Here is a 25480-nt window from a genome sequence, read left to right as displayed (position 1 = left end):
GGGGTTGAGTTGGCCTCACCGCAGTGGTAACACACACACACACACACACGCATATATACGCACACATGTACACACTGAGTCATACAGTATCACCACTGCAGTTACCCCAAGTCACCTTTGACCTCAGATGCATGGCTCCCAAAGTGATTGGTGGGAGTTTTAACAGTCGCGTGGTTGACACGCCGACATCTCGCACAAATGCGAGTATGTGTGCACGCACACTGCTACGGGATTCAGTAAAATCCTCAAACAAGGATGTTTGTTTAGACATGAGGTGTGTGTTCTTGCTAGTATCCTCTCCCAGCAGAAATGCAAACACTCCAGTATTGTAAAGCTGGGCCTCACACTAACCCCTTTGCACACTCAACGCACGCATGTGCAAACTCGTGCACTCATTGTAATTGCTTCACACAGCCTCGTTAATTTTCACAAACAGTTTAATAGCCTTAAATAAAACCAAACCTGTGGTCGGCGGAGCTTTGCCTCAATGCAGCTTGTGACGTTTACCAATCGGAGGCAAATGCAGCCACTCAGCTTGAACAACTATATCACGTATAGGTTTGTGCCTAAAACATTTGCCTTTGCATCCATAAAACTAATCTTTATCTGTGACTCAATTCAAATATTTGCATTCATGTATTTCACTTAACTGGATGATTTAGTTATGTTTGTGACTCATGCTCTGCAGTACGTTTTTATTACAAAGGAAATTGTTATAGCGTGCCAAATGTTTAAGTTGAATGCCAATAAGAAAGCATTCGCAAGTTCTCCAGAGGAACTGTCTCAGTCTCATTGTGCATCAGGTGTAGTGACCACAGACTATACAACAGGGTGCAGATACGTAAAGGTGGATCAAAGGTAGAGCTTCTTCTCATACTGAAAGACATTGTTGGGACATGTCTGATAGCCCCAGACTATTGCTGCATGAGTTTTTTCTAAATTGCTGCAAATGTGCCATCAGGTGGCCTCGTGATTAAGACCCGTACTATATGATCATAATGTCCTATTCAGGTGGGGTTTGTGGCGTGTCAACCCCCAAGTTAGTAGTAGACATTTTCATTTATTTTGTTAAGCACCACAAACAGAAAGGATAATTGCTAACTTCATCTGAATTGACTTGCTACAAACTTGTCTTATCTTTATTATTAAAACCGCCGCTGAACACAATGGTTCGACCAGGTCACGATGCACAAACAAGTCGCTGCTCAGTGATTTAACTTTTACTTTTCTCTCCTCAGACCATCAGAAGCTTGAGAGAGAGGCTCGTATCTGTCGTCTGCTGAAGCACCCCAACATCGGTGAGTTTCTGTGCCCGTGACCTAATGTGGTGTTCGGTATTGTTGCTCGTGATTCTTCACTGTGTAGCAATACTGGTGCTGGCATAACGCTCTCGGATAATGCTGTGCTGATATATTTGATATCTGAAGTGTTTCCCCAAATATTATTAACCAAAATGAATATGTTGAGTGTGAAAGCTCATCCCTGACTTTTGAAACGGTAGTTTGATGAAAAAGCTTAACTCTAAAAGGAAAAGGCTAGTTTAGTGCACCTTTTTAAAATTGTAAAGATGAACATTCCCGTATTCTGATTGTAATGTTTTATTTTTTTTATACCCCATTGATTGACATGTAAGCATCATAATCATAATCTGAACCTGTATCCTGGTATTGAGAAACGCTCATGTATGCTGACTTCTGGGGTTCTCTTAGTAGATAATTGCTTTGCAGGTGCTTTTATAAGTTGAGTAACAGAGTGCATATATCGGAAAATAATTTTAGCCGCATGATTATTTGCTTTATATTGTGCTTACTAGAGGTAATTGATCATAAAACTCACGGATCGGATCAACACAGTAGAAAAAGAGAGCGACTATCACTTTTAGAGATCCCTGATCACATTTTGTGCTGCCGATCATTGATAATCCATATTGGTGGATACAGATTCCTTTGTTGGTTTTATTATACAGCTAGTCTACAAGACTCCAGACTGTTTGTTTCCCAAAAATGATTTCAAGCACATCAGAAAGTCTAAATGTTATCTTTTTGCTTTGTTAAAGTAATTTATAGTGTTTATTTTTGATAAAAACACACAATTCAAATGATAAGGAAATATAAGTTTGTATTAAAACATCTCCTTCAAAAAACAGGATTTATTCAAATTTCTCATCATAGCTACATGTGAACGCATCATAACGTTCTTCGCCCAATACTCATTGTCACTGAACGGAGCCTGAACGCATCATAATGTAGAAACGGAACCTTCATTGTCAGTTTAAACATCAGAGATCGACGACTAGAAAAGCTCATGATGTTCTGATTGCATATTTTGCTTAATATTGGCGGATAATGATCGTCAATAAAACTTTATTTCACACTGCGATGGTTAACGTTAAACTGTAATTAATCCACGTTTCACACGAATCCGTTACACCGCTAATGCTAACATGGAGGATCATATGGGGAAAATGTTCAGAAACTTGAATTATTATGTAAACTGGCACATTTTATTTCCATTCATTGAGTCTTAAAATATGCTATGACTTTCTTTGTGATTACTCATTTGACATTTTAGTTTAGCCAATTTGATTTAGAATATTTATAATTTAACGAATTATGAACAAAGTTGAACAGAGCAAAGCTTTGGTGAGAAGGTATACAGAGATGGGAGAGGCAGGGTTTTGACAGATTGGCAAACGGGTTGTTTTAAATGAAGGAGCCGGGTCATCTTCGCCAATTCTCCAGAATTATCTCCCATAAATGCACAGTAGGGAGCAGATTTTAGATTAAATTGAGTTCTTTAATATTGGATTTGGCGCGGGGAAAAACAAGTGGAGATCATCTCGTTGATTGTCAGTAGTCAATATGTTCGCCATTTTGCACAAGCCTGATTTAATACTCAATATATTAGTAGTATGTTTAGTTTAGAGACGACAAAGGAGTCTGTGGTACAGTAGAAGGGACGCCTGTTTGATTTCCACATTACTACTTTGCTTTGATATATCAATATGCTAACAGCTCAGAAATGCTACCTGTGGTTATCATTTTATGAGTCTTGTGCAAATCAGTTGTGCAGTTGTCGTGACAACAGAAACAAAAGGTTATATAGATGACATCACCAGCACCGCCATTTTTAAACACACAAGTAAACCCAGTCAGAATGAGGTGATGGCAGGTTACAGATCTCTGCTCTGCCTCCCGAGACGAGGCGTTTTCTGCGTCAGACATGTTTGTCTCTTCTTTCTGGACTTTCTGGTTTTATTACTCTTGACCTTCACGGCCCTTCACCGTGCGCTAATTGTGGACATTTGTATTGCAGCGGCGATTAGGAAGAATAAATGCATTGTGCTGCTCTAATTGAGATGTCTAGAGGGGATGGGTGTGAAAAGGCAGAAAGGGGAAATATGACCAAATCAATGACACCTCTCCTTACTCCTCTTTTCTGCGTGTCCTAGTTTTCTACCAGCCCACACCAACACAACCCCCACCTTAACTCACCCCCACACCAGCCCACCCCCCCAGGCACTCGGTCGCCCCTCGCCTACTTTTCCTGTTCCCTTCCCCTCTATGTATAGATGTCTCTCTCTCTCTCCTGCCCTTTTGCCTCGTTTTGACATATTTTGGCATTGTCTGCATTCAAACTTTGGAGGAAAGAGGGCACAAAAAAAGAGACAGATGGAGAGACGAAAGCAGGAGGAGTAGAAGACAGATGGAGGGAGAGCGAGAAGATGGGAGGAGGAGGAGGAGGAGGAGGAAAGAGCAGTCGCTCTTGTTTCTTGCTGCAGGGCCATCCTACTTCATCTTATTATACAACTGATATTCATTTTACATAACGATAACTGTGGCTCCTCGTCACTAAACCTAAGATGCATCTCAGGCCCTTTTCTTTAATGCCGGGCTCCCGCTGCCTCGCTCCGGCTTCGTCGTTCTCTGCTGCTGTTCTGCTGTATTGACAGTCGGGCTGGGATGGTTACCGCATAACAGCAGTATCGTGGTAATATGAGCTCATTTCTGGAATCGCCACTTTATATTTTTTTCTGTTCTCGACCAAGCACTCACTTATCCCCCCTTCAGTAATCAAGAAACATTTCTGGGAACAAGCACTTACGTTTTTATTTATTTGTCCTCCTTTCATTCTTTTTCGAAACACAACATTTCCTACTAGCCTCTTAATCGCTGCCCACATCTGCCATTTATTTTTCACATATGTCTTGTTGTTGTGCTCTTTGATTGCTGGTAGACAATCAGCAGTTTGAATGAGAAATTAAGAATGGGGACGTCATCTTGAGCCAAAAAATAACGGCAGAAAAACAGAGCTATTCAGTGTCCTGTAAAGTGATGTAAAACACCTACTGTAAATCAATTGTTATGATCTTACTTACTTGACAAACATTAAGTTAACTCCTCAGCAACTGTTGACATTAGCTTCCGTGTCCACTGAAATGAATGTCAACATGACAGGTACTGAGACGTAAATACCTGCAAACAGCTGACACGCTGGTTGTTAGCTCCCTCAGCTATGTGGTCTACCGACGTGCTGCTGACGCAATAACGTGTTACTAGTCGTAACCAGAGGACTGAGTAGATTATTTCAGCCAGTATTGGACCGGTCCATCCCTAGTTAAGACTGATCCTGATCTTATTCCAAATGGCAACCTTCGTTGCATGTCATATACCTCTTCATCTCACGCTCTTCCTGTTAATTGACTTTAACGTCTCCAGCTCTGCCTTGGTCCAGTTCTCGCTTCAACATTTTTCTCATAGCCACAGTTCATGGGGAAGTTTAACAGTCAAACACGGCAGCAGGTTTCTTCTCTGCCTCACTGTCCACAATCTATCAAGTAATGGCAAAATGATAAGCTTGTTGTGCGTTTGAAAGGCTGCTCCTACAGTTTGAAGAGCATCGAACCTTCAACACAACACAGTAGAAAGGTTTGACACACCTTCTCCTCATGCAAGGAATATCACCCATGATGATCACCAGCTACAGTCAGTTGCTCAACAGTTTCCTACAGTGCAGTTATCTATAGTCTTGAAATCTGCCATATAAAGCGTTCAATTTGAAGATGCGTTTTTAAACTGCCAGTAATTTGACCCCAAACTAAATTAGAGATGTCCCCATTGTGTTTTTTGCCGCAGAAACGATTGATCTTCATTGAGCCAACGGCCAATACTAGTGATTGTTTTTAGCATCTGGTGTTCAAGCATCTGGCTCCAGACACCAAACCAAGTCATTTTTTATTTTTTTTTGTGTCAAATTTGACAAGATTACATTTGAACATTTCATGATAATGTTATCCTTCTGGCTTCAATAAGTTTACCCAATAGTCATTTGTACAGAGTGAAGCTTGAACTCATCGTAATGTACCTGAATGCAACATCCGTTTTGTTACTAGAGCTCCATTATTTGGCCGAGCAGGACTGTGTTGCCCTCCGGCTGCTAACTTTCTGGCTCTCCCCCTGACCATTTCAACACGGCTGCTAGTTTGTTCCTCCCCTACCGCAATCGGCGACTAGTCAGCATTATCGCTGATCTCATATTTTTCTGAATATTGGATCGATAACAATCAATCGGGGAATTCGTAAAGAAAATGCGAGATTCAGTTTCAATAGTCAGAGTGTGGGGTTTAATTAAATGGGAGGTAATTAGCCACTAGATGCACAGTCGCATCGCTGCGGTGAGAGAAATAAAGTGATACGCAGTGTAGTTGACATGTATTTCTCCAGCTCTGCCTTTGGTCCAGCTTTCGCTGAAAATATTTTTGCATTTAGTCGTAGCCTCAGTTTATGGGAAGGTTTAATAGCCAAAACACTGCAGCAATTCTTTCTTTTTTTTCTTTTACCCAACCTCCTGTCTCACTGCCCACCCTCTCTCTTGCAGTGAGACTCCATGACAGCATTTCAGAGGAAGGCTTTCATTACCTAGTCTTTGACCTGTGAGTATATTCAGAACACACACACAGTGACATTTAATCCATGCGTGCGGCTGCGGTTGGTTTGTGTATGCTAACAGACTTCTCTCTCTTGCCTCATCTTTTTTTTTCTTGCTTTCCTCCCCCTTTTATTCTTTCTTCCTTTCCCTCCCATTTCCAGGGTGACGGGAGGAGAACTTTTTGAAGACATTGTAGCCAGGGAGTACTACAGTGAGGCTGATGCCAGGTAAGCACTTCATATGGGGCTGCACTGAACATTATGCACACATGCACTCTCCTGCATATATAATAATAATGTTATAATTGGTTTGCTTGTATTTTTGTCAGCAAAATGCATCCCCCCCATCAACAAGTGCAGAAATATACTTTCACTTTCGCCACTCCTTCCTGCCTCTACATCAAAGTAAAACTGAAACAATATACAATTGAGTCGTTCTTCACATCATTTATCAGACCAAAATACCCCCCAAAAAAGCTTGTTCTTGCTTCTCAATTTAGAAGTTGTTAATTATTATGAATTGAATTGGCTGTTGGTTGGGCAAAAGAAGCAATTTGAAGACGTTACCTTGGTGTTACCTTGTGCTTTTACACTATTTTGTTTTTTTACACTTTATTGACATTGTGACATTGACGGTTTCTCTACTTCCTCGCTACTTCCTCCTTTTCCGAGTTCCCCTTTTTTCTCCTGTAGCTGTTTGGTGTGCAGTTTATGAAGTCTGTTGAATTGGATTAGGGTCCTTGTCTGTCCATGCACACATGGAGGGCTTTGGAAAGAGACGCACACGCGTAGACCAAACCCACATGGTATAAACCTCTCTAGCTGTGCCTGACCTTCGACCCATTAACCTTTCCCGAGACTTGACATGAACATGAGCCTTAAGTAGTGCCATCGTGGAGCCTGACACCACAGAGCATAGGACAGTATGAATGAACGTGGTCAGGTGCTGTCTTTAAAGGACAATTTAACCAGTCCATCATGAGCCAATCACAAGGCTCGTGTAAAAACATGCTCACCAGACAGTATTTAGAAATAATGGTATTAGTAGCAGCTGAATTGATGCCCCATTATTAAAATTGCTATTGGGATAGAAATGTTTTGACTGTGGCGTATAAGCCCTTTCACACATATTTCTTAGTCTTGACTGTTTGAACTGCAGTGCCTGGATTATGAAAAATAATAGAGTGTATAGTAAATGTTTGTGATGCAACTTAAGTTGAACCTCTACTGTCTTAGAATGTAATAGAGGTTAGTTTTCACATATTTTTAAGATTGTTAAAATAATAATCTTCTTTATTGGATAATCCACTAATTTGTATTGTTTAGTCTATAAAATGTTCGATTACTACAAACAATGTGTATATATCTCTATCTATCATTTCTCAATGATTTGAAGCCAAGAATTCAGCAAAACGAAAAGATTAGACAACATTGATATTGTTGGTATTATATTATTTTTAGAATTAGACTCCAGTTATGGCCTCCTAGGATTGTTTCCACGTATGATCCAAACATTTCTCCAGAGCGTTGTAAGGTCTAAAAGTCCAAATCTATTTATTAAAAAGAAAAAAAAATATATATATATATATTTTTTTTTTTATGCTGTCCCTTGTCACATCCCTGACAGCATTTGAGCCGTCTTACCTGAAACAGCTTTTTTAAATGTGCATAATTTCTAATTTCATGTTATTTATCCTGTCGTGAAAAAGAATGACGTCATGTTTGTTGTTTCCCTTATGAAATGCATCAGTTTCATAACTAGACCTTAAACACACTCACAGATCATGTTGGAGTGTGTATGACGTGGTCTTTTGTGTGTAGTGAAAGGCACCGACTGACGCGTCTTTCTCTCTCGTTTGTTCCCCTTTTCTCTCTCCGTAGTCATTGCATTAGTCAGATCTTGGAGAGTGTCAATCATATCCACCAGCATGATATTGTGCACAGAGACCTCAAGGTGAGTGGCTGCCCGTTGCTGTGACAACCACACACACTCTCACACACACACACACCTCTCCTCGTGGCCATGGCAACACACAGACGGCTCTCGGTTGCTCCATCTCTCCGTATCTCTATCTCTCTGCATTTCGGCTCCTATCTCTTTTATATTTTCTACCCTGCGTCCCTCTGCCACAGACTGTGTTCACCGCTCTTATCTGATCTCCGATCTGTCGGCGTGTCTGTCTGTGACCAGAACTCTGTGTCCACGCATGCACGTATGTTCATGTCGAGCGCACAGAGATGGTGCGTCACGTCAGGTGGATGGGAGGGTCTCTCACCTATGGCGAGGAAAAGACGAGGACTCAAACGGCAAATGAGCGCACACACAAATACACACTTTGTGCTGTTGTGAAGGGAGTCTATTATGAGAGGAGGTGAAGGCATAGATGAACCTCGAGAGTTGCCAGGACAACCCATGTGACATCACATCCACCCATGGAGCAGCGGGGGAGGGGCTTAAGTCGTCCTAAATTGCTGATAGGCTCGGATGCAAAGAGTAGAGGAGAAGCGTCTCTGCTACCTCCAGTTTCCTCCTTTCACCAGTTAAAGGAGGTGATGAAAACCCTGGGAGGAAGGACACCAACAATGTGTTGAATTGTACCTTTTCAAAGACTGCAGTGCGTGGAGAAAAAAAATCTACCTTCAGGGATGTCTTAGACACGTGTGGGTGGCTTGTGTGCATGTGTGTGCGTGCGTGCGCCCGCGCGCGCACGCTCTGTGTTGGAGAATAATACTATTACCTCGAGCATTGCCCGTCTGATTTGTTGGCCTTTTATCCTGAGTGGGCTTTTTACTGCGGCCATTTATGTCCTCCTGCCCAAACAACGGCCATTTAGAATGCTGCCACACACGCTGCCGCTCGCTAAGTACACTTTCCATTTAGCATGCAGTCTGCAGCGCTGCCTAAATGACTCCCCGAGTGGTTTCCATGGCTACGAACACATGCCCATATAAGGCGTTGTGGAGATTCACAACCACTCATCCTCTCTACATCCTCCGTCTTTCCATCGCTTTCTCACACCTTTACCCCCACCCCCACACGAGCTGTGTCGAATACATCAAATATAAATATTTCTAAGAAAGAGCTGAGCTGAAGATCGCCTGTCACTATCCGTCTCTCACTGTCTTGATCTCTTGTCATACATTCTGCTTCACCATGTGTGTCTGTGTGTCTGTGTGTGTTGTGTGTTTGTCTGTCTCTCAGCCGGAAAACCTGTTGTTGGCCAGTAAGATGAAGGGAGCTGCAGTGAAGCTGGCAGACTTTGGCCTTGCTATTGAAGTGCAAGGAGACCAGCAGGCTTGGTTTGGTAAGAAACATAAACAGTGACACACACACGCGCGCATCAAATTTGCTGGACCATAACCTGATCTGTTATTCTATCTGGGTTTAGCCCTCGATAGTTTTCCATGTTTAAGCTTACGAGTCAGTGCTAAACAGACCGTCTTTCCTACAGTAGACCCGTAGAGCCAAACATCCACTTGGAAGCCAAAGAATATTTGAGTGAGCATTGCTTAAGAGGCCCACAGACACCGTCCAGTTCATGCTTAGGCCATTGTGTCTTGGCTAACAGCCGAGCTGCCAGCATTTGGCTGACTCTCCGGGATGATTAACGAGCATTTGCTTGTGACTCTACACTGTCATCATCTGATCTTGCATTGGAGTCCAATAGGTCACTATCACCTGAACCATTCACATAGCTGCTCAAAGCCGTCAGTTAATCGTGTCCTCTGGTTTGTCTGGCCGGCAGGGTTCGCGGGCACCCCTGGCTATCTCTCCCCGGAAGTCCTGAGGAAGGACCCCTACGGGAAGCCTGTGGACATATGGGCTTGTGGTGAGATTTGGGCAAAAAACGTGTTGCAATCCGCGTGTTACTTTACAGTGGTGGGACACAAACATCAGACTGTGGACATAGTTATTATTTAGTCAAATTAACCAATTTGTTTGTATTTTTTTTTTTTTAAGTAAATGGTTAATGATAATATCTGAGGCAGGTTAACTTTTTTGCTGTGTTAAATTACTTATATTCTTATTGTTGCTTTTTGCTGCATGCCTTTTTTTATTGTGAAGCATAATGAGTTTACTTGAAAAGAAATATGCTAAATGAATCAAGTTGCCTTTCCTAATTTCTACTGTAACATGTACCATGATCTCTTTTTCTCCCTTTGTATTCTGTCAGGTGTTATTCTCTATATCTTGTTAGTGGGATATCCTCCATTTTGGGATGAAGATCAACACAAACTCTATCAGCAGATCAAAGCTGGGGCATACGATGTAAGTGTGTGTGTGTGTGTGTGTGTGTGTGTGTGTGTGTGTGTGTGTGTGTGTGTGTGTGTGTGTGTGTTCGGTGTATACTTGTGAAGGGTGCAGTGCGGGGGTTTGCTAAGCAGTTTTTGAATGTTTAATAGTGTCCAATTGAGAGCTGGTCCAGAGCTATTGATCCTATCTGGGCCTCCCTGACGCATTGCAGAGGTGTGAGTGTGTGAGTGAGTGTGTGAGAGAGAGAGACTGTATGAGAGACTGAGAACCAGAGAGGGGTATCCTCCTTTCTCAGTCTCTGGATAATCAAGTCACATTGCAGTTTCCAGAGTGACTGGGGAAGTTTCACACAGCCTATTTGTAGGGAATTTACCCTGAATAAATGGTTAAAAGAACTGGAACAGAAGCTTGAGTCCTGTTGATCCAAAAACAATTAGCAGTTTTGTTCCCGTATCTACCCAATTTTGACAAATACATTTGAGACTTGATGCCCAGATGTTGTGGATTAGCCAGAAATATGCAGACTCCTAACAAGTCTTTCAGGAAACGTGTATTGTTTCCAATCCCCCTACCCGCCTTCCTTCCTTCCTTCCTTCCTTCCTTCCTTCCCAACTGTTGCACCTACTTTTTTCATTTTTCCCAGTTCCCGTCACCTGAGTGGGACACGGTGACACCAGAGGCAAAAAACCTGATCAACCAGATGTTGACCATTAACCCAGCCAAGAGAATCACTTCCGATCAGGCCCTCAAACACCCCTGGATCTGCGTAAGTATTCATAAAAAACACCTGAAAGGATTATTGGAATTAATCTGAATGTTACAAATATGTGTGCATAACCAGATCTGGATATAAAACATAGTCACACGACACTAGTTAGATAATTACTGCATTATGAGCTTCAAACATATCCACACAAACGCAGAGTTTGTGTTTGAATCGTTTTGTTTTCCCCTCCTGCAGCACCGCTCTACAGTGGCGTCCATGATGCACAGACAGGAAACTGTCGAGTGTCTCCGCAAGTTCAACGCTCGTCGGAAACTCAAGGTACTCATCTTAAACTTTGATTTGACACCTTTCTGTTTTCAGAAACCCTTGATTATGCGCTGCTCCGCATTTCACACTTGTAAATCTTTTTATTTTATTAAACCTGCCTTTTGCCGTAGAAATTAATCTCCCTACTTATGGGGCTTTTTGATATCCTAGCATTGAGTATCAAAACCTGTTGAGTACTCAAAGCTGGGGTGAAATGTCTGGTTCATTCTTTGATTTGTTAGTTCCTTATTTTTTGTAGAAAATGTATTTATACTTCTCAATGTGAGACATTGCTTTGGCATGGGTACAGAAACGTTATTTTCTTATCGGCAGCCGTATTGAAACATTCAAACGAGGCCCAACCCTAATTGCTGTAGTTTGCATTCACAGCCGTACGTGCCAACTAATTTGGTTCTTTTCAATTTGTTTGCATAGAAGAATATGTAATTGGACTTGGAGATGTGAAGACGTACCGTTAACAAAGCATCTCGCCAATAATGCAATATATCACATGTTTTTTGATAATTAGATACTGTTTGACAGAACAAACGAAGAATCAGCCGTGACTGGATTTGGCTTTTGAAAAGAACGACGCTGTGATGAAGACGCTGCTGTTAAAAAAAGCAGAGAGATAAAAATATTACTGTCCCATTAGAGATGAAGACAGAGCAGTCAAGAACAACTGAAATCCTGCTAAATAAAACAAAACTCCTTGCACTCATTATACCTCCCTCACTTCTCTCTGTCTCTCTCCTCCTTCCTCCTTCCTCTCCTCCTCCAGGGAGCCATTCTCACCACCATGCTGGTGTCCAGAAACTTCTCAGGTGGGTGTGCCCTTCGCCCTCAGCCTCCCACGCAGCACATGCAGAGGGGGAGGCGAAAGGAGAGTGGATAGAGTCCTCTGCACCTTTTTAACCCCCTCACCACACACACACACATCCTCAAAATAGCAATGTCGTTGTGTGTGCACAGGATTTGACTTGCTTAAAACATTCAAATTGATTCGAAAGTTCCTTAGAATCATAGTAGGAACAATGTATTGGTAATAAGTACATTTTATCTAGGCTAATATGTGATATTATTTCATGTACCAGATTATATGCGGGTGTTATGTTCATGCTAATGTATCTCTCCGTGTGTGTGTGTGTGTGTGTGTGTGTGCGTGTGTGTCCCTCTTTTCTGATGCCTGTGGAGTTTTTGCATGTTTGAGAGAGAAGCTTAGACTTTTTAGATATTTTTATGTTGGGGGCAAGGTGACTGCTAAAATTCTGTGTTTTTATCTCAGTCTGCCGAGAGTGACTTGTTTTCCTTGAAGCTTTGTTCTCATCCTCTAAATAATTGGCCGATCGATGGCTAATGATTTCAACCCTGGGCCTAGGGAACCACAGGGGTGCACGTCTTTGCTTTAGCCCTTTTCTATCAAACCTTGTGATACGTCTGGGCTGCAGCCAGCACGCCCTGTAGCTTTCTAGGCCCACGATTTGAACAGAGTGAGATCGAGCTGCCTAATTTGATCAGCCCCTCCCAACTGTAGCATTTCTGTCCAATAGTGGGCCGGCAGCATACCAACTCTGCTGCTGCCGCCTCCTCCACGGCCTCACTGGCTCAGGAAGGTACGTCCCAGAGACACGCCCGTCCACTTCCTCTCCACACACAGCTTACTTCTTTGGGTCATAGGACAGGGTGGGACCCCATTATAACCCACAAACTCCTGCATGCAGCCTCTGCCACATCTCCATTGATATTCACACATGCATGCATACTCGCACAGATTTCTGTTAATATAGGGTCATATAGAAACGCGTTGTCTTTGCTCTTTTGCAAAGATGTCACATTTTATACACGCAATCATGCACATCAGCATCACTTAATGCTAATCGATTCAGTTCAACCTGCGCTCCAAAGTGCTTTTTTTTTACATTTAAATCTCACCACCACTCAGCCTAGACCTCATTACCCCCATTTCATCTCCCAACTTAGTTATATAATCACTTCTAGCAAGCTCCATCCTGACTTCCAGCTGACCCCATGCACCCCTGTGCTCTCCCCCGGCCGAGCACAGGGCAGACTGGGGCAGGGGATGAGGAGGGGCATGTATTTCTGGGGCAGGGAACTGACACTGCAGGGGGCCGGCAAGAGCTGGGTTGGCGTGCTGCCATCGTCGAACCTGGGTCTGGTGGGGAGGGAAGAGGCGGATGTTGAGAAGATGGGGGAGATGTTTAGACTGAGGCGGAGGATGGGGGTGCTGCCTTTGCTGCTGCTGCTGAAACCATCGCCGTTGTGCAGCCGTCCAGATGAATACCTTGAGGTAAAAGGCATCCCAAGTCTCATCTCCCCCCTCCTGAGGACTGTTTTAGTACCTTCAAAAAATGCCTCAATGTCTCTTTTGAAAGATTGCCACAAACCAACGTTTGTCAAACACCCACTGACGTGTTCACTTAATTCTCCACGAACAGAAGGATGGTTTCCTTTGTTTTGAAAGTACTAAAATCAGACTCAGCTCTCAATCCGCTGGGTGGTGAAGGTCGGCGATTCCGCTGGTGGCTCCATGGATCGAGTACTTTAGAGACAGACAATGTGGAGCAGACTGGATTTCCTGTCGCCTTTTTTCAGACGTGAAAATCTTCTTTGCTCTACAGTGTACATACATCTCTCCATAGGAAACTAGGATCTATGTGTAGGTAGGATGAAGGTGAAAGGGGAGATGAATCAATGCTGGTATGTGTGATTGGTGCGCTGTGATGGTTTGATTGTCAGCTATAGCCCTTCCGACCGCGGGGCTTCCTCACAAGGACTGGACCAAGTCGACTGTTTTGTAAGTTTTCGTAAATCTCATGTGTGACGTCATCATTCCAGATTGGACGACTCAGCGCTCCTCCTCTTGTAATCGTCCAACCCAATGTTATTTTTTTGGTGGCGCTTTTGGTCCTCTGATGTCACTGATTATTTCAAATATTCTTGTATTTTATTTTTATACTATAACTGCTTCCTTGCAGAGCTCTGTAGAGGATGGCTGAAACGAGGCTTGGCAGTTTGCTCACGATGTTCCCTTTTTAATCTCATTACAGCAATTATGTGACAGTAATGTGCATTTCTGTAGGTTTCTAGTGAGACGTTTGCCTTTTCATGTGGTTGTAACTCGTAAAATGTTCTTGGGAGATAAAACTTGAGATGCTCTCTAATCCGTTCTTATCTGTTCATCATCAAGCTGGTATGTGTCTTTTGAGTGGTGCACCTCTCCCACTGAGGGTCATCTTGACTTTACCCATCATGTCATGTGAAATTGGTGATCATTCTCTTTTGGAGGAAGTGAAGGCCGGATTTGAGAGAGCATGTGAAGGTGGTGTTCCCATGCTGTCACAATTGATGGCTGTTGGGTAGAAGATTTAGCCGTTTTAAGAGTGGATGTTTGTGCACTGAACAACCCGATCTCTTTTACCTGGTAGAGGAATGACAATGTTTCTTTTTATATTTATATATAATTTAGTTTCTTTGGATTCTGCATGACCAGCCCAAGATAGAGGCTGTGTGTCGGCGCAACAGCCAAGATTAAAGAGCCACGAGTTGTCACTTGATATGTTCGCTGCTGTAAATGCTGTGCCCCTTATCTCCACTCTCCTGTATTGAAATACTAAGACCTCTCTTTCAACCCTCCCCTCTCTCCCCCCCTCTTTCCCTCTCCAATTCCTTTTTGGAAGGTAAGAAACACAAGATAAGATTTTTGGAACGTGTGTGTCAATAGAAAATTAGAGAAAAGGAAGCAACCGCCAGTTGAGAGCTTTAGACTGAGAGGGAAAAGTGACTGGGGCCCTTAAAGGAAATCAATGTTTTTACATTAACCAAGCTCATTGCCGTCAATCCTGGCGGCAGTTTGAGTCTGACCATCGCTCTCTTTTTACATCTACTGGGGTCCTTCAGACAGGAAATGGATTTAGGAAGTTTACTTTGCTCTCAGGTTACTCTTTTTTTTTTTTTTTCTCCCCAGATGGCAATGAATGGATTATGAGGAGAATGGGTTTTGCAGAGTGTAGCAGCTTGTACAGCCAAAGGGGAAAAAATGCAGAGAAATCCATTAAATGCATGTTATTCTTTGGGAACATCTAGACTTACTCTGCCTTGAAAAGCTCGACTAAGGTGGTTTCATAGATATGACAAATTGTAGATCTAGGCTTTTGCTTAAGTTGAGGATTTCTATAAAAGCTGTGAAAGAGCTGATGGATTGGCATTGAAGCTGTCGTCAACAGTAAACATGAACCCCTTTTTCTTCCTTTCTATCATTCTTATTCTTTTCTTTTTATTACAGCATGCAAAAGTTTACTCAACAAGAAGTCGGATTCTGCTAAGGTAAGGTTGTCCCGTCACCTCTCTGCCCTCTTTTGTTCTCCTATATTATGTCCGGTCTCTCCTCCACTAGCTGACCCCCTTTTTTGCCTTCTTTTTCTGGACCGCTCAGTGACTTTCTCAAGCTCACATTATCTATTATGTTGAGGAATATCTTTTTCATGCCGTAATTCCTTTTGTCGGTTTTAATACAGTTTTCTTTTGGCTCAAATTCTCCATTCCCTTCTATAGGGGGTTATGCACCACCGCAGGGTTTCTCAACCTTTCTGTGGCCTGTTTTTACATCCCATTCCTTTTATCCCATCCAAGTTTGAGAAACTCTGTTTAACTGTTTATTCCTCCAATTTCAGTCACATGTAGGTTTTATTCATTCACCTTTTTTAGTCTTAGTCAGCGGTTTGCTACTCTCTTTTCCGAGCAGTGTCCGTCATTCTCCTCTCTCCTCTCTCCTCTCTCCTGCCTCCCTCTTTCTCCCCTGCCCCAGGGGTCTCTCTGTGCAGTTAAGTGGCGGAGGCATAGAGAGTTAGTGAGGCAGTTAAAAGGATGATCTAGAGGCCATTCTGTGGCACTCACCCTCTCATTTACCCTGTTAGCTCTCAACAGCCTGGGAGCCTCGACCAACATTAGCCCCATTCACTAAAAGGTCTAATTCTAATGCATCTACGTGTGTGTGTGTGTGTGTGTGTGTGTAACGTATGTGTTCACTTTGAGTGTCTGCGTTCTCGTCCCAGCCTTCTACCAACAACAGTAAGAACAGTATAGTGAGCGCCATCAATGCCATGAAAGACACCAACATGGCCACCAACGCCCAGATGGTACAGTAGGCCGCCGCAGTGTTGGTTCCCGCCTCTTAAGCCCAACCAGTAGTTGCTTAGTTGCCCGTTGTGCCTCACCCTCCATCGTCATAGTTGCTGCTTGGCACCCTTCGTCTACCGCACAGGAGATGTTGCACCGTAACATCCCCTGACCCGGCAGTACCCCGCTCTGCCCATTTTACCTCCCCAAGGTGCACATGTGTTCCTGAATTGTACATGTATATCAAACTTTTTGAAAATGATTTTTAAAAAAAAAATGCTCGTTACTTTGAATCTCGGGCTGCACATGTGCACTTTTTTAGGTTCCTAAAGAGCATGAACTTTACATAACTTTATGTCCTGGTTTGGATGATGTCTAAGTATAATCTATTCTCATCCTGAAATGGCCTCTGTGGTATTCGCTGATCCCCATGCTTAACCAGCTATCCCTTAACTTATCCCTTAACTTCCCCACTAAAGTCGACACCGCCTTGCAACCAGCTACCCTAACAGCCAACCATGTCTCTCACTCCACCCTGTTTATCCTGCCACCATTACATCCTCATTGACATCCTCAGAATACTGCCAAACGTCTTTCATCGGGCTCTCGTCCAGTACTAGCATGTTGTTATTTTAGGATGCTTTAATAGCATGCACTGCATATTACATATTGTACCAGTATGGATACATATTACACTGTCTGGTCTGGTCAGGTAGTGCTTCTCAACTGGTGGTGCAGGACCCCAAAGAAGGCCATGGGTAGGCCTGGGCAATATGACTAAAATCAATATCACAATATTAATTAGATTATTGCATAATTGCAAATGTATGCAAAAAACATAAATTATTGACGCTCAATTCCAAGTACTGCATCCCCCTTGTATGTATTGCATCAGATGAAACGAGGGTTGAAACAAATAATTGATTAGTAAACAGACTAAAAATGAATCGGCAACTTTTTGGATTATCTGTTCAACTTTTTGGACTGAAAGAAGGAAAAATGCAATCGGTTCTCCGGTTGCAGCTTCTCTTATGTAAGGGTTTGCTGCTTTTCTCTCATCTTTAAAATAATGTCTTTCGGTTGGATAAAACAAGATGTGATTGTGAGAAAATGTGACATTTTATAGACCAAAGAGGTAAATTAAATTATGAAAGTGATTGGCAGACAAATCGATGATTTAAAATAATATTTAGTTGAAGCCTGAGATGAAACTGAAACCAAACTTGGCTTTTAATTAAATTTTTCTCCATGATTTAATCATTTAAGCTTAAGAAGCCCTTCATGATATCCTCACAGTGTGATTCCAATCAAAGTAAATTAGTCAACAGAAAAACTAACCTGCAACAATCCAATGAATTGTGGATGCTTTAATAAAAATTCCCGGCTCCAGCTTCTTAAATGTGAATATTTTTTATTGTAATATTCTTAATCTTCTATGATGGTAAACTTGAATACCTTTTGGTTTCAGACAGTTGCCCAGACTGAAGAAGCAATTAGAATGTCATTCTTGGGCTTTGGGAAATTTCGTTGAGCATGTTTCTGACATTTTATAGAACAAACTATGTTCAACTAATTGTACTGATGAATTTAATAGTTAAGTATATTAATCGATAATGAAAGAAATCATTGATTGGAGCCCTAAATGATGGTAATGAATCATCTCTCCGTCCGAGCCTTTGGTTCTGTGTCCAACTCTTATGAATGAGTGTTGACTGAGGTATGGCTCCCAGTTGAGAAGCACTGGTTCAGGGTTCTGATGTGTTGGACTAACTGGTGTTCTGCATCACAGGAATCTCAGAGCACCGTGGTGCACAACCCTCCTGATGGAGTCAAGGTGTGTGTGTGTGTGTGTGTGTGTGTGTGTGTGTGTGTGTGTGTGTGTGTGTGTGTGTGTGTGTGTGTGTGTGTGTGTGTCCGAGCGCCGCCCAGCTTCTCCAGTCTCAGGAATGTTGGACCTCGGAGCGGGCCGTGTTAATTTCAGTATCTTTCTTTTTGTCTCTGCACTCCAGGGATCAACGGAGAGCAACACCACCAACGACGAGGAGGAAATGAAAGGTAGGAACGCTGGTCAAGTGTTTTAGTCCTGTTCTTATCCACTCTCTCTTTCTCTCTCCTATCTAGTAAAGTGTGTGTATTTGACTGGCAGTTGTGTGGAGACACAACACATGTCTCTCACACTCTTGACTGTGCCTGTGATGTGTGTGTGTGTGTATATATGAATGTATTTTATTGTGTGTCTGGCTGCGTTTTGTGTGTGTGTGTGTGTGTGTGTGTGTGTGTGTGTGTGTGTGTGTGTGTGTGTGTGTGTGTTCTAGCGGACAGTTCGGTGCAGAGTCAGAGCAGCGCCACAGAGGAGATGCCCCCACTTCTGCCCTCACCTCAAAGCTCACCTGCCAGTAAGTTTATCCATGGCAACCAGAAGCTATACGGTCGCCACTGGCAAGGACCTAACACCCTCCCTCCCTCACCCCACTCCCACCCTGGCTTTTTGTAGTCACTGGCAATCTTTGAGCCTCCTCACTCTGATCCACCAAGCTGTTTTTGAGGGTTCCCACTCGTTTTGGAATTTGTGTTGTTGGTTTCTATGTTTAAAAAATGTGAACTACTCCATTCAGAGAATCCAGATATTGATTTGATTTTGGCATTTATTTGATTCAATTAAAAGATGAGTCCGGTTACATTTTGTTAGGTTTGCACATCATTCCAATTGGTAAAAATAAACTAACCAGCGATCAATAAAAAGCAGGCACGAGAAGCTTTAAACAAACCCCAAAGTCCCATTCTTTGCACATCGACTAAGCATAATTGTTATTGTTGATTTGGCAAAAGTCTGGATTTTTATATATATAACCGTGATGGTCCGCACAGCCAGAGTGACATCGCACCATCCTTCATGGGGGGTTTTGTGCACAGCCCAAATATTTTAACTATGGATGCAAATGGGCGGAGTAAATGGGGAATTTTTATAAGCTTTGAGAATGCCGGGTGGAGAAATCCGCACCGGAGAATAAAAGATCCCAAACGATCCTCGTCAAGAGTCCACATTGTCTCATGTTCTTGCGGAAAGTATATCCGAGGCTTTATTAACATTTAGATGGTACCAATTCACAGCAGAACTTTTTCTATGGGATTTTTAATGAATTATATAAATTCTTGAGTGGCCAATATTTCTTTTTTTGCACCAAATGGTATCAAAATTGCAACAACTTGAGATTATCTACCAATAACGATTCCTGATCCAACACAATGCTGTTTTCCCAAATTTTCAAATCTGAACAGGCAGCCCTGCCTTTTATGAATGTAACAGATTTTTAACAGAGTTTTATAATGCTAATAACTTTGAGTGCAACGTTATACTAATCATTAATCTAAATCTCCAAAAATTAGACCCAAGTTGCATTTTAGAACTCGTTTTACACTGATTGCAGACGGTTTCCAGTTGTGTATATCCATCAATGCTGTACTATCAAAATCTTCACATGAACTGCCTCACCAGTTGGACTAAACTTAGCTGTGCTCAGAACAAACTTTAACAATATATAAACGACAAGGACTTATTTTATAGGTCATAGACACCTGGAAAAAAAGGAACTCTTCATTAGGGCCACTGTGGGAACCCTGAAATGTGTGTGAGTGTGTGCGAGTGTCTGTGTGTGTTTTTGGTGATCACAGCATCTATCCCCTTGTCCTCCTAATGTGACAGGCCTTGCTTACCTTGCAGCTGTGTGTCCTAACCGGCCTCCCAGTCTGACAGGCCCTTCAGCCTGTCTGACTTTACTGGAACCATCTGCCCCACAGGGCATCATGTTCCTCTTTGTCCTCACATGTTCTCCTCCTCTCCTCTCTCTACTCTTGATGCTTTTATTCTCTATTATGTTCTTTAATCTTCTCTAATGTATTCTCCATTTCTCTCTCCTACACTGTCGTTACCTCGCCTCTTTGCCCTCTTACACTGTAATCTCTCCTCTCGTCTCTTGACCTCTGGTCCTCCTGCTCTCGTCAGACACACCTGCACGAAGGGGACAGTCTAATATCATCCTCCTCGTCCTATTTCCTCCTCTCCTGTGTGACTCCTCCACTCCCACCGTACTTCCTGAACATGCTAGGTTTCCTCACAGGCATAACTTTGAGTTAATCACACACAATGGCTTCGATCCCCTCTGTCCGCTGGGTGCTGCAGCTCATCGGACGAGGCTTTGTTAATGTATATGAGCATTAAGAGCCCAGTTGACGTGAGCAGGGCAGGCAGTTGAATGACTTCCACATCACGCAGCATCACAACCAGAGCTGCTGAACTCGCTTCCAGCTGCCATCCTGTCCTCATGTTACCCATCTGCATGTCTGTCAGAAAGCCACACTCACTCTTCGTTTGTTTCACTCCTTTTACTCAACACTAACCCGCATCCAATTTGTCTCGTTCGGTTTTGTCACATATTTTACTGCATGGTGTGTGTGCGTGTGTGTGTGTGTGTGTGTGTGTGTGTGGATGATCATCACATGTACGTTTCTGTCATCCACCCATGTGTTTCCTGTTTGTTGACCATCCGTTATGTGTTTCAGTTCCACCGCATGAAGTAAAGCGCATGGCATGGAACAGCACAGGCAACAGCTCCTGCCCTGACTCTGAGTTCTCACAGTCCTCCATGCCTGCCGCTCCGCTAGGGAGCGACGCTGTCGCTGCTATAAGCAACACTAAGCAGAGTAAGAAACACAGTCCTGACTAATTTGACTAAAGCTTTCCTTGTCGTCTAATCACGGTAGCTTTCGCTCACTAAAAACCTTGCATCTCTGAAATGAAAGTTTTCTCAGGAATGGAGAAATAATGCCTGCAGATAATATCCATCATAACGAATCGTTCTCTCTAAACGTTTGACTTGTTTTTGGTTCATTTTCTTCTGTTTTAAGACTTGAAATGAGGCGAATAACTCCACATGTATTGGAAAATAACAGCTGGTTTGATACATGTTCAAGTCCTGAAAGAGTTAATTTATATTAACTGCAAGGAACGAGGAAAATGACCAAAATAAGGACAATCACTTGGTCAGATGACTTGAGAAATACGACTGGTGTTAGTTGATGTACATATATATTTATGGCTCCACCAAAAGACCAATACCGACAATGTTTCAGTCGTCCAATCCTTATTGACTTCCACCATGCCTGTGATACAAAACAACAATGAAGATGTACATCTTAAAAATAAATTATAATTATTTTTTTTATACCAAGGATCCTCGAACAGCCGGGCACTGTGGTTTTCAGAAAACGTGGCTGAAACAGGATTTAGTAGTGCATTTGTTGGGGACTATTTTCAGCTGTGGATTAATACACCTTTCATGCTCTATTGGGTATTTAAGGCATCAGGACAGTTTATGTGGGATTGGGTCAAACATGATCTACAGTGTTCATTAATGTTTTTAACCATTTTTGGACGACAATAGCGCTCTGTGGAATAATGTTTGGTCGGAGGAGTTCATTGTTGGTTTTGGTCTTTTTGATGGGATTTGATGGCGAGAAGAGAAATATAGGATGTTGTCAGCCTTTTCTCTTTTAAGATTGCTTTTTTATTGAAGGCTCAGTTATGTAGTGTTGAAACTTTTCCTCTTTTTTTTTCATTGATCTAGCATCGGTATCCTAATATTAGAAAATATGTATAGAAATATCAGAAAACTTTTGCACGACCATATTTTTGGTCAGTGGGGAAATGTATGAACTGTTTATTTATTACCAAACCTGGTCAGAGGCAGCTGTAATTTATACCTCAAAATAAAGATATATCATGTAATTTAGTTCTGAAAGTTGGAAAAGTTAGTTTATGGTTGGTTCTTAATTCTTATTATTCTTAGCTCAAAGTCCACTTACTGTCTTTTTCTGGAGCTTTCTATCACACCTCAGTGGATAGTGAGCATGGCGACTTTGCTCAGTCGTCATTATTTATCAAACTCTGTTTTGGAAGCTCGAGAAAAAGCAAGGAAGTGCTTCTTGAGTTTCCTTTGTGTTTGTTTAACTCGGCCTGTGTTGTTGACAAGCCGGATGTTTTTGTTTGGGTGGCAGTGTGTGCTCACGCAGCACAGAGAAGCGTTTAGTCAGTTTTTGTGTCGCGCAGAAGGTGAGAAGCAGAGCGACAGACAGTGATGAGGTCGAGCTGCAGTTGGTAAGCTGCTTGTGACTGAGTGATGAGGTTAAAGAGGAGAGTCGAGCTGCAGCCACAGACCTAGAGAGCCTGAAGGGAAGGCAGGAGCTGGAAGTGATGAGCAAAAATGTCATCAAGCCAAACCACCACAGAGTTAATTGTTGTCTCGCCTCCTAACAACCTTCTCACCATTTACCATCTGTCTGTCTGTGTCTCTCTCTCTCTCTCTCTCGTTCTTTCTGCAGCTCGTAAACAGGAGATCATCAAGATAACGGAGCAGCTGATTGAAGCGATCAACAATGGGGATTTCGATGCCTACACGTGAGTACCACTGCGTGTGTACAAAGAAACGCAGCGAGTGGCTCGGTGCGTTCTGCAAGAAGTCAAATCAAGTTAATGCGCCAACAGGATTCATTAGAGTTGTCTTCATGTTGGCGCTTTGTCTTCCTCCGTTCTCTTGTCTCTCATTGTGTTTTCACCTGCTCATACTTCCGTCTTGCTGCTCTTTCTCAGGAGGATTTGTGATCCTGGACTCACCTCTTTTGAACCCGAGGCCCTGGGGAACCTGGTGGAGGGCATGGACTTCCACAAGTTTTACTTTGATAACTGTGAGTCTCCTCATATGCACGAGCAAACACACACACAATGCAAATGTTTTTTTTCTTTACTTTAAAAAAAAAAAAATCTATTGAGAATACCAGCTGAGTGAAGTTTCGACTCAGAGGATCACCAGGAAATGTAGTCGTTTTTTGGAGAAATATCTAGTACATTTTACTTCCAAATGCTCTCTTTATTAATGAATTGATCTCTAATATGTCACTTCTCGGTTCACAGAGCCAGTGTGACTTTGTGACAACGTTGGTTGTTTTGTCTGAAAAATAGCAGATATAAAATAACAGATTCAGTTTATTGTCAACATAAAGCAAACTGTAAAAAATTTCGACTTTCCCATCAAAGCAGTTGATGTGGTTTCAAATTGTAGTACTGAAGCTTTCAGATGATATACAGCAACAGGAGTTACACAAAGACATTGCTTTTTTTTTTTTTTTTAATCATAATAATATTAATAAATTGGATTTTAAGTTACTTGCATGTAAACCACAACATACAGAAAGGAAGTGCAAAAACCCCTCAGAATCCAGCCTGTGTGGTATTTTACTTGATGCGTCTCTCTTTATTCCACCCAGTGCTAAGCAAGAACAGCAAGCCGGTGCACACCACTCTGCTCAACCCACACGTGCACCTGATTGGCGAGGAGGCCGCGTGCATCGCCTACATCCGGCTCACACAGTTTGTGGACACCACGGGCCGCCCTCGGTCCAGCCAATCGGAGGAGACCCGGGTGTGGCATCGCCGCGAGGGCAAGTGGCTCAACGTTCACTTCCACTGCTCTGGAGCTCCTGCTGCACCACTACAGTGATCAGGTACTCCTCTCGCACACATTGTTAAAGTCACTGTGTGTAGAAACACCTTGGTTCCTCCCACTGGACACCTGGTTTCACAGAGCTGGTCTCTTTCTACAAATACAGCCATCTGTTATCAGAATAACTGGAAAGGTCCTATAATCGCATGTTTTAAGTTAACAGCAAGCACTAGTATATGTTGGATAACTTATTTCTACTCCACCAGCTACACTGAACAAATTAAATTACAATGCATCATTTAATTTGTTTCGGAATTGACTTTTCGGCCTGTTACCTCCTCTCTCCCCTCCAGTGGTCCTGAGCCTCCAGTCTACTGGAGTGTGTGTTTTGGGGGGCAGTTTTTTTTCAGCGAGCGTGTTTAAGAGGCACGTCCTCTGCGTGGAGTGGCTAGTGCCAGGAGCCCGGCCGGGCAAGATCGCATCCCTCTCCACGATACCAACCAATCCTGTCCCCCCTTTGACCTGCTGGGGGCCGGCTGAACACAAGACACCGCCCCCATGGGATGATGCATGCATCTGGCGCCTGATTGGAGGGCGAGTCTTTGCCCTCTATCCCTCCCCATGGCAGCCATCTTTTTTCTGCCCGCGCGACATGAGACGTCCTGCGTGAGGAGAGGATTTACAGTTGAACTTGTGACAGTTTATGAGTATGAGTTATGAATATGCTGTGTAAATTATGACTAGATGTACCAGAAACCACCAAAACCCAACCAAGCATTTATATTCACTATCTAATAAGGGAGGAACAGAAGGGAGAGCGAGGTTAGCAGCTGAGATTTTGGACACATGTTTTGGCATTCTAGGGATTACCGGGTAGAAAGTGTTGTGCTCGTTACCCGGACGTTGATGTAAAGATGTAGGGAGGTTTCCCCATCTGAATTCTAGAGGGGGAAAAAAATCAAGTCTGCTCAGTCAGGGAACTTGATGACGAGAGAAACTTGATATCAAAAACATGAAGCACCAAAGTGTAGAACTTTAGGCTTTCTATGTGTTCTATGTGTTTTCGTTTGTGTGCTTGTTTTTTTCCGACCGAACGGAAAATCGTGTTGTTGGGGGGCCGGGTGTTTTTATTTGCGGTTACGTGTTTTTGTTGTGTTTTAACGTCTTTGTTCCGTTTGCATTTCTGTGAATGACCGAAGCCTTTTTTTTTTTTTTTTTGTCTGACTGATCCTATATTCAAGCCTCCTTTTTTTTTTTTTTTTTAAAGCAAAAAAAAAGAAAGAAAGAGGGATTTTAATTGTGCAAGTTTAAATCTAACGTGTGAACACGTTGTGTCGTCTGTATGCAGTGGAGGGAGAGAGCGGGACGGGAAAGGCGTCTGCGTTTTGCATGTTTGCCCGTTCCCTCTCCCTCATTCATCCCTCCCTCTTAAACAATCTCCTCTTTTAACCCTCCCGCTCCTTTTCTCTGCTTTCTGCAAGGGCCTGGTTTGTTTATAATCACTGTGTAAATACAGTGTATGTATAGATATATGTAGAAAAGTGTAATATATGTACATGTATCTAAGAGACACTCATCCTGTGCATCCGGGAACCGCCCCATGACCTCTGTGACCCCGGCCTAGTTTACATTT

The 25480-nt window shown here is 42.7% G+C and overlaps 1 protein-coding gene across 1 annotated transcript in view; it reads left to right on the top strand.

Moving 5' to 3' along the window:
- The window catches only part of LOC306733230 (calcium/calmodulin-dependent protein kinase type II subunit gamma-like), a 32350-nt gene extending 7326 nt beyond the window's left edge, over positions 1–25024 (top strand). The window contains exons 3-23 of the mRNA XM_079214437.1: positions 1239–1298; positions 5878–5932; positions 6090–6155; positions 7809–7881; positions 9130–9232; positions 9674–9757; positions 10103–10197; positions 10826–10948; positions 11144–11227; positions 11997–12039; positions 12766–12828; positions 15519–15559; positions 16288–16371; positions 18141–18185; positions 18361–18406; positions 18667–18747; positions 20912–21052; positions 22730–22805; positions 22998–23092; positions 23672–23908; positions 24201–25024. Coding sequence (XP_079070563.1) covers positions 1239–1298; positions 5878–5932; positions 6090–6155; positions 7809–7881; positions 9130–9232; positions 9674–9757; positions 10103–10197; positions 10826–10948; positions 11144–11227; positions 11997–12039; positions 12766–12828; positions 15519–15559; positions 16288–16371; positions 18141–18185; positions 18361–18406; positions 18667–18747; positions 20912–21052; positions 22730–22805; positions 22998–23092; positions 23672–23904 — 1691 coding nt within the window. The 3' untranslated portion in view covers positions 23905–23908; positions 24201–25024. The remainder of the gene's footprint in view (positions 1–1238; positions 1299–5877; positions 5933–6089; positions 6156–7808; positions 7882–9129; positions 9233–9673; positions 9758–10102; positions 10198–10825; positions 10949–11143; positions 11228–11996; positions 12040–12765; positions 12829–15518; positions 15560–16287; positions 16372–18140; positions 18186–18360; positions 18407–18666; positions 18748–20911; positions 21053–22729; positions 22806–22997; positions 23093–23671; positions 23909–24200) is intronic.
- Positions 25025–25480: the final 456 nt, after the last annotated feature.

This window comes from Taurulus bubalis, assembly GCF_910589615.1.
Source record: "Taurulus bubalis genome assembly, chromosome: 2".
In the NCBI taxonomy this organism is placed as follows: domain Eukaryota; kingdom Metazoa; phylum Chordata; class Actinopteri; order Perciformes; family Cottidae; genus Taurulus; species Taurulus bubalis.
Note: the sequence above shows the minus strand (reverse complement) of the source record. Positions and strands in the feature narration are given on the sequence as shown.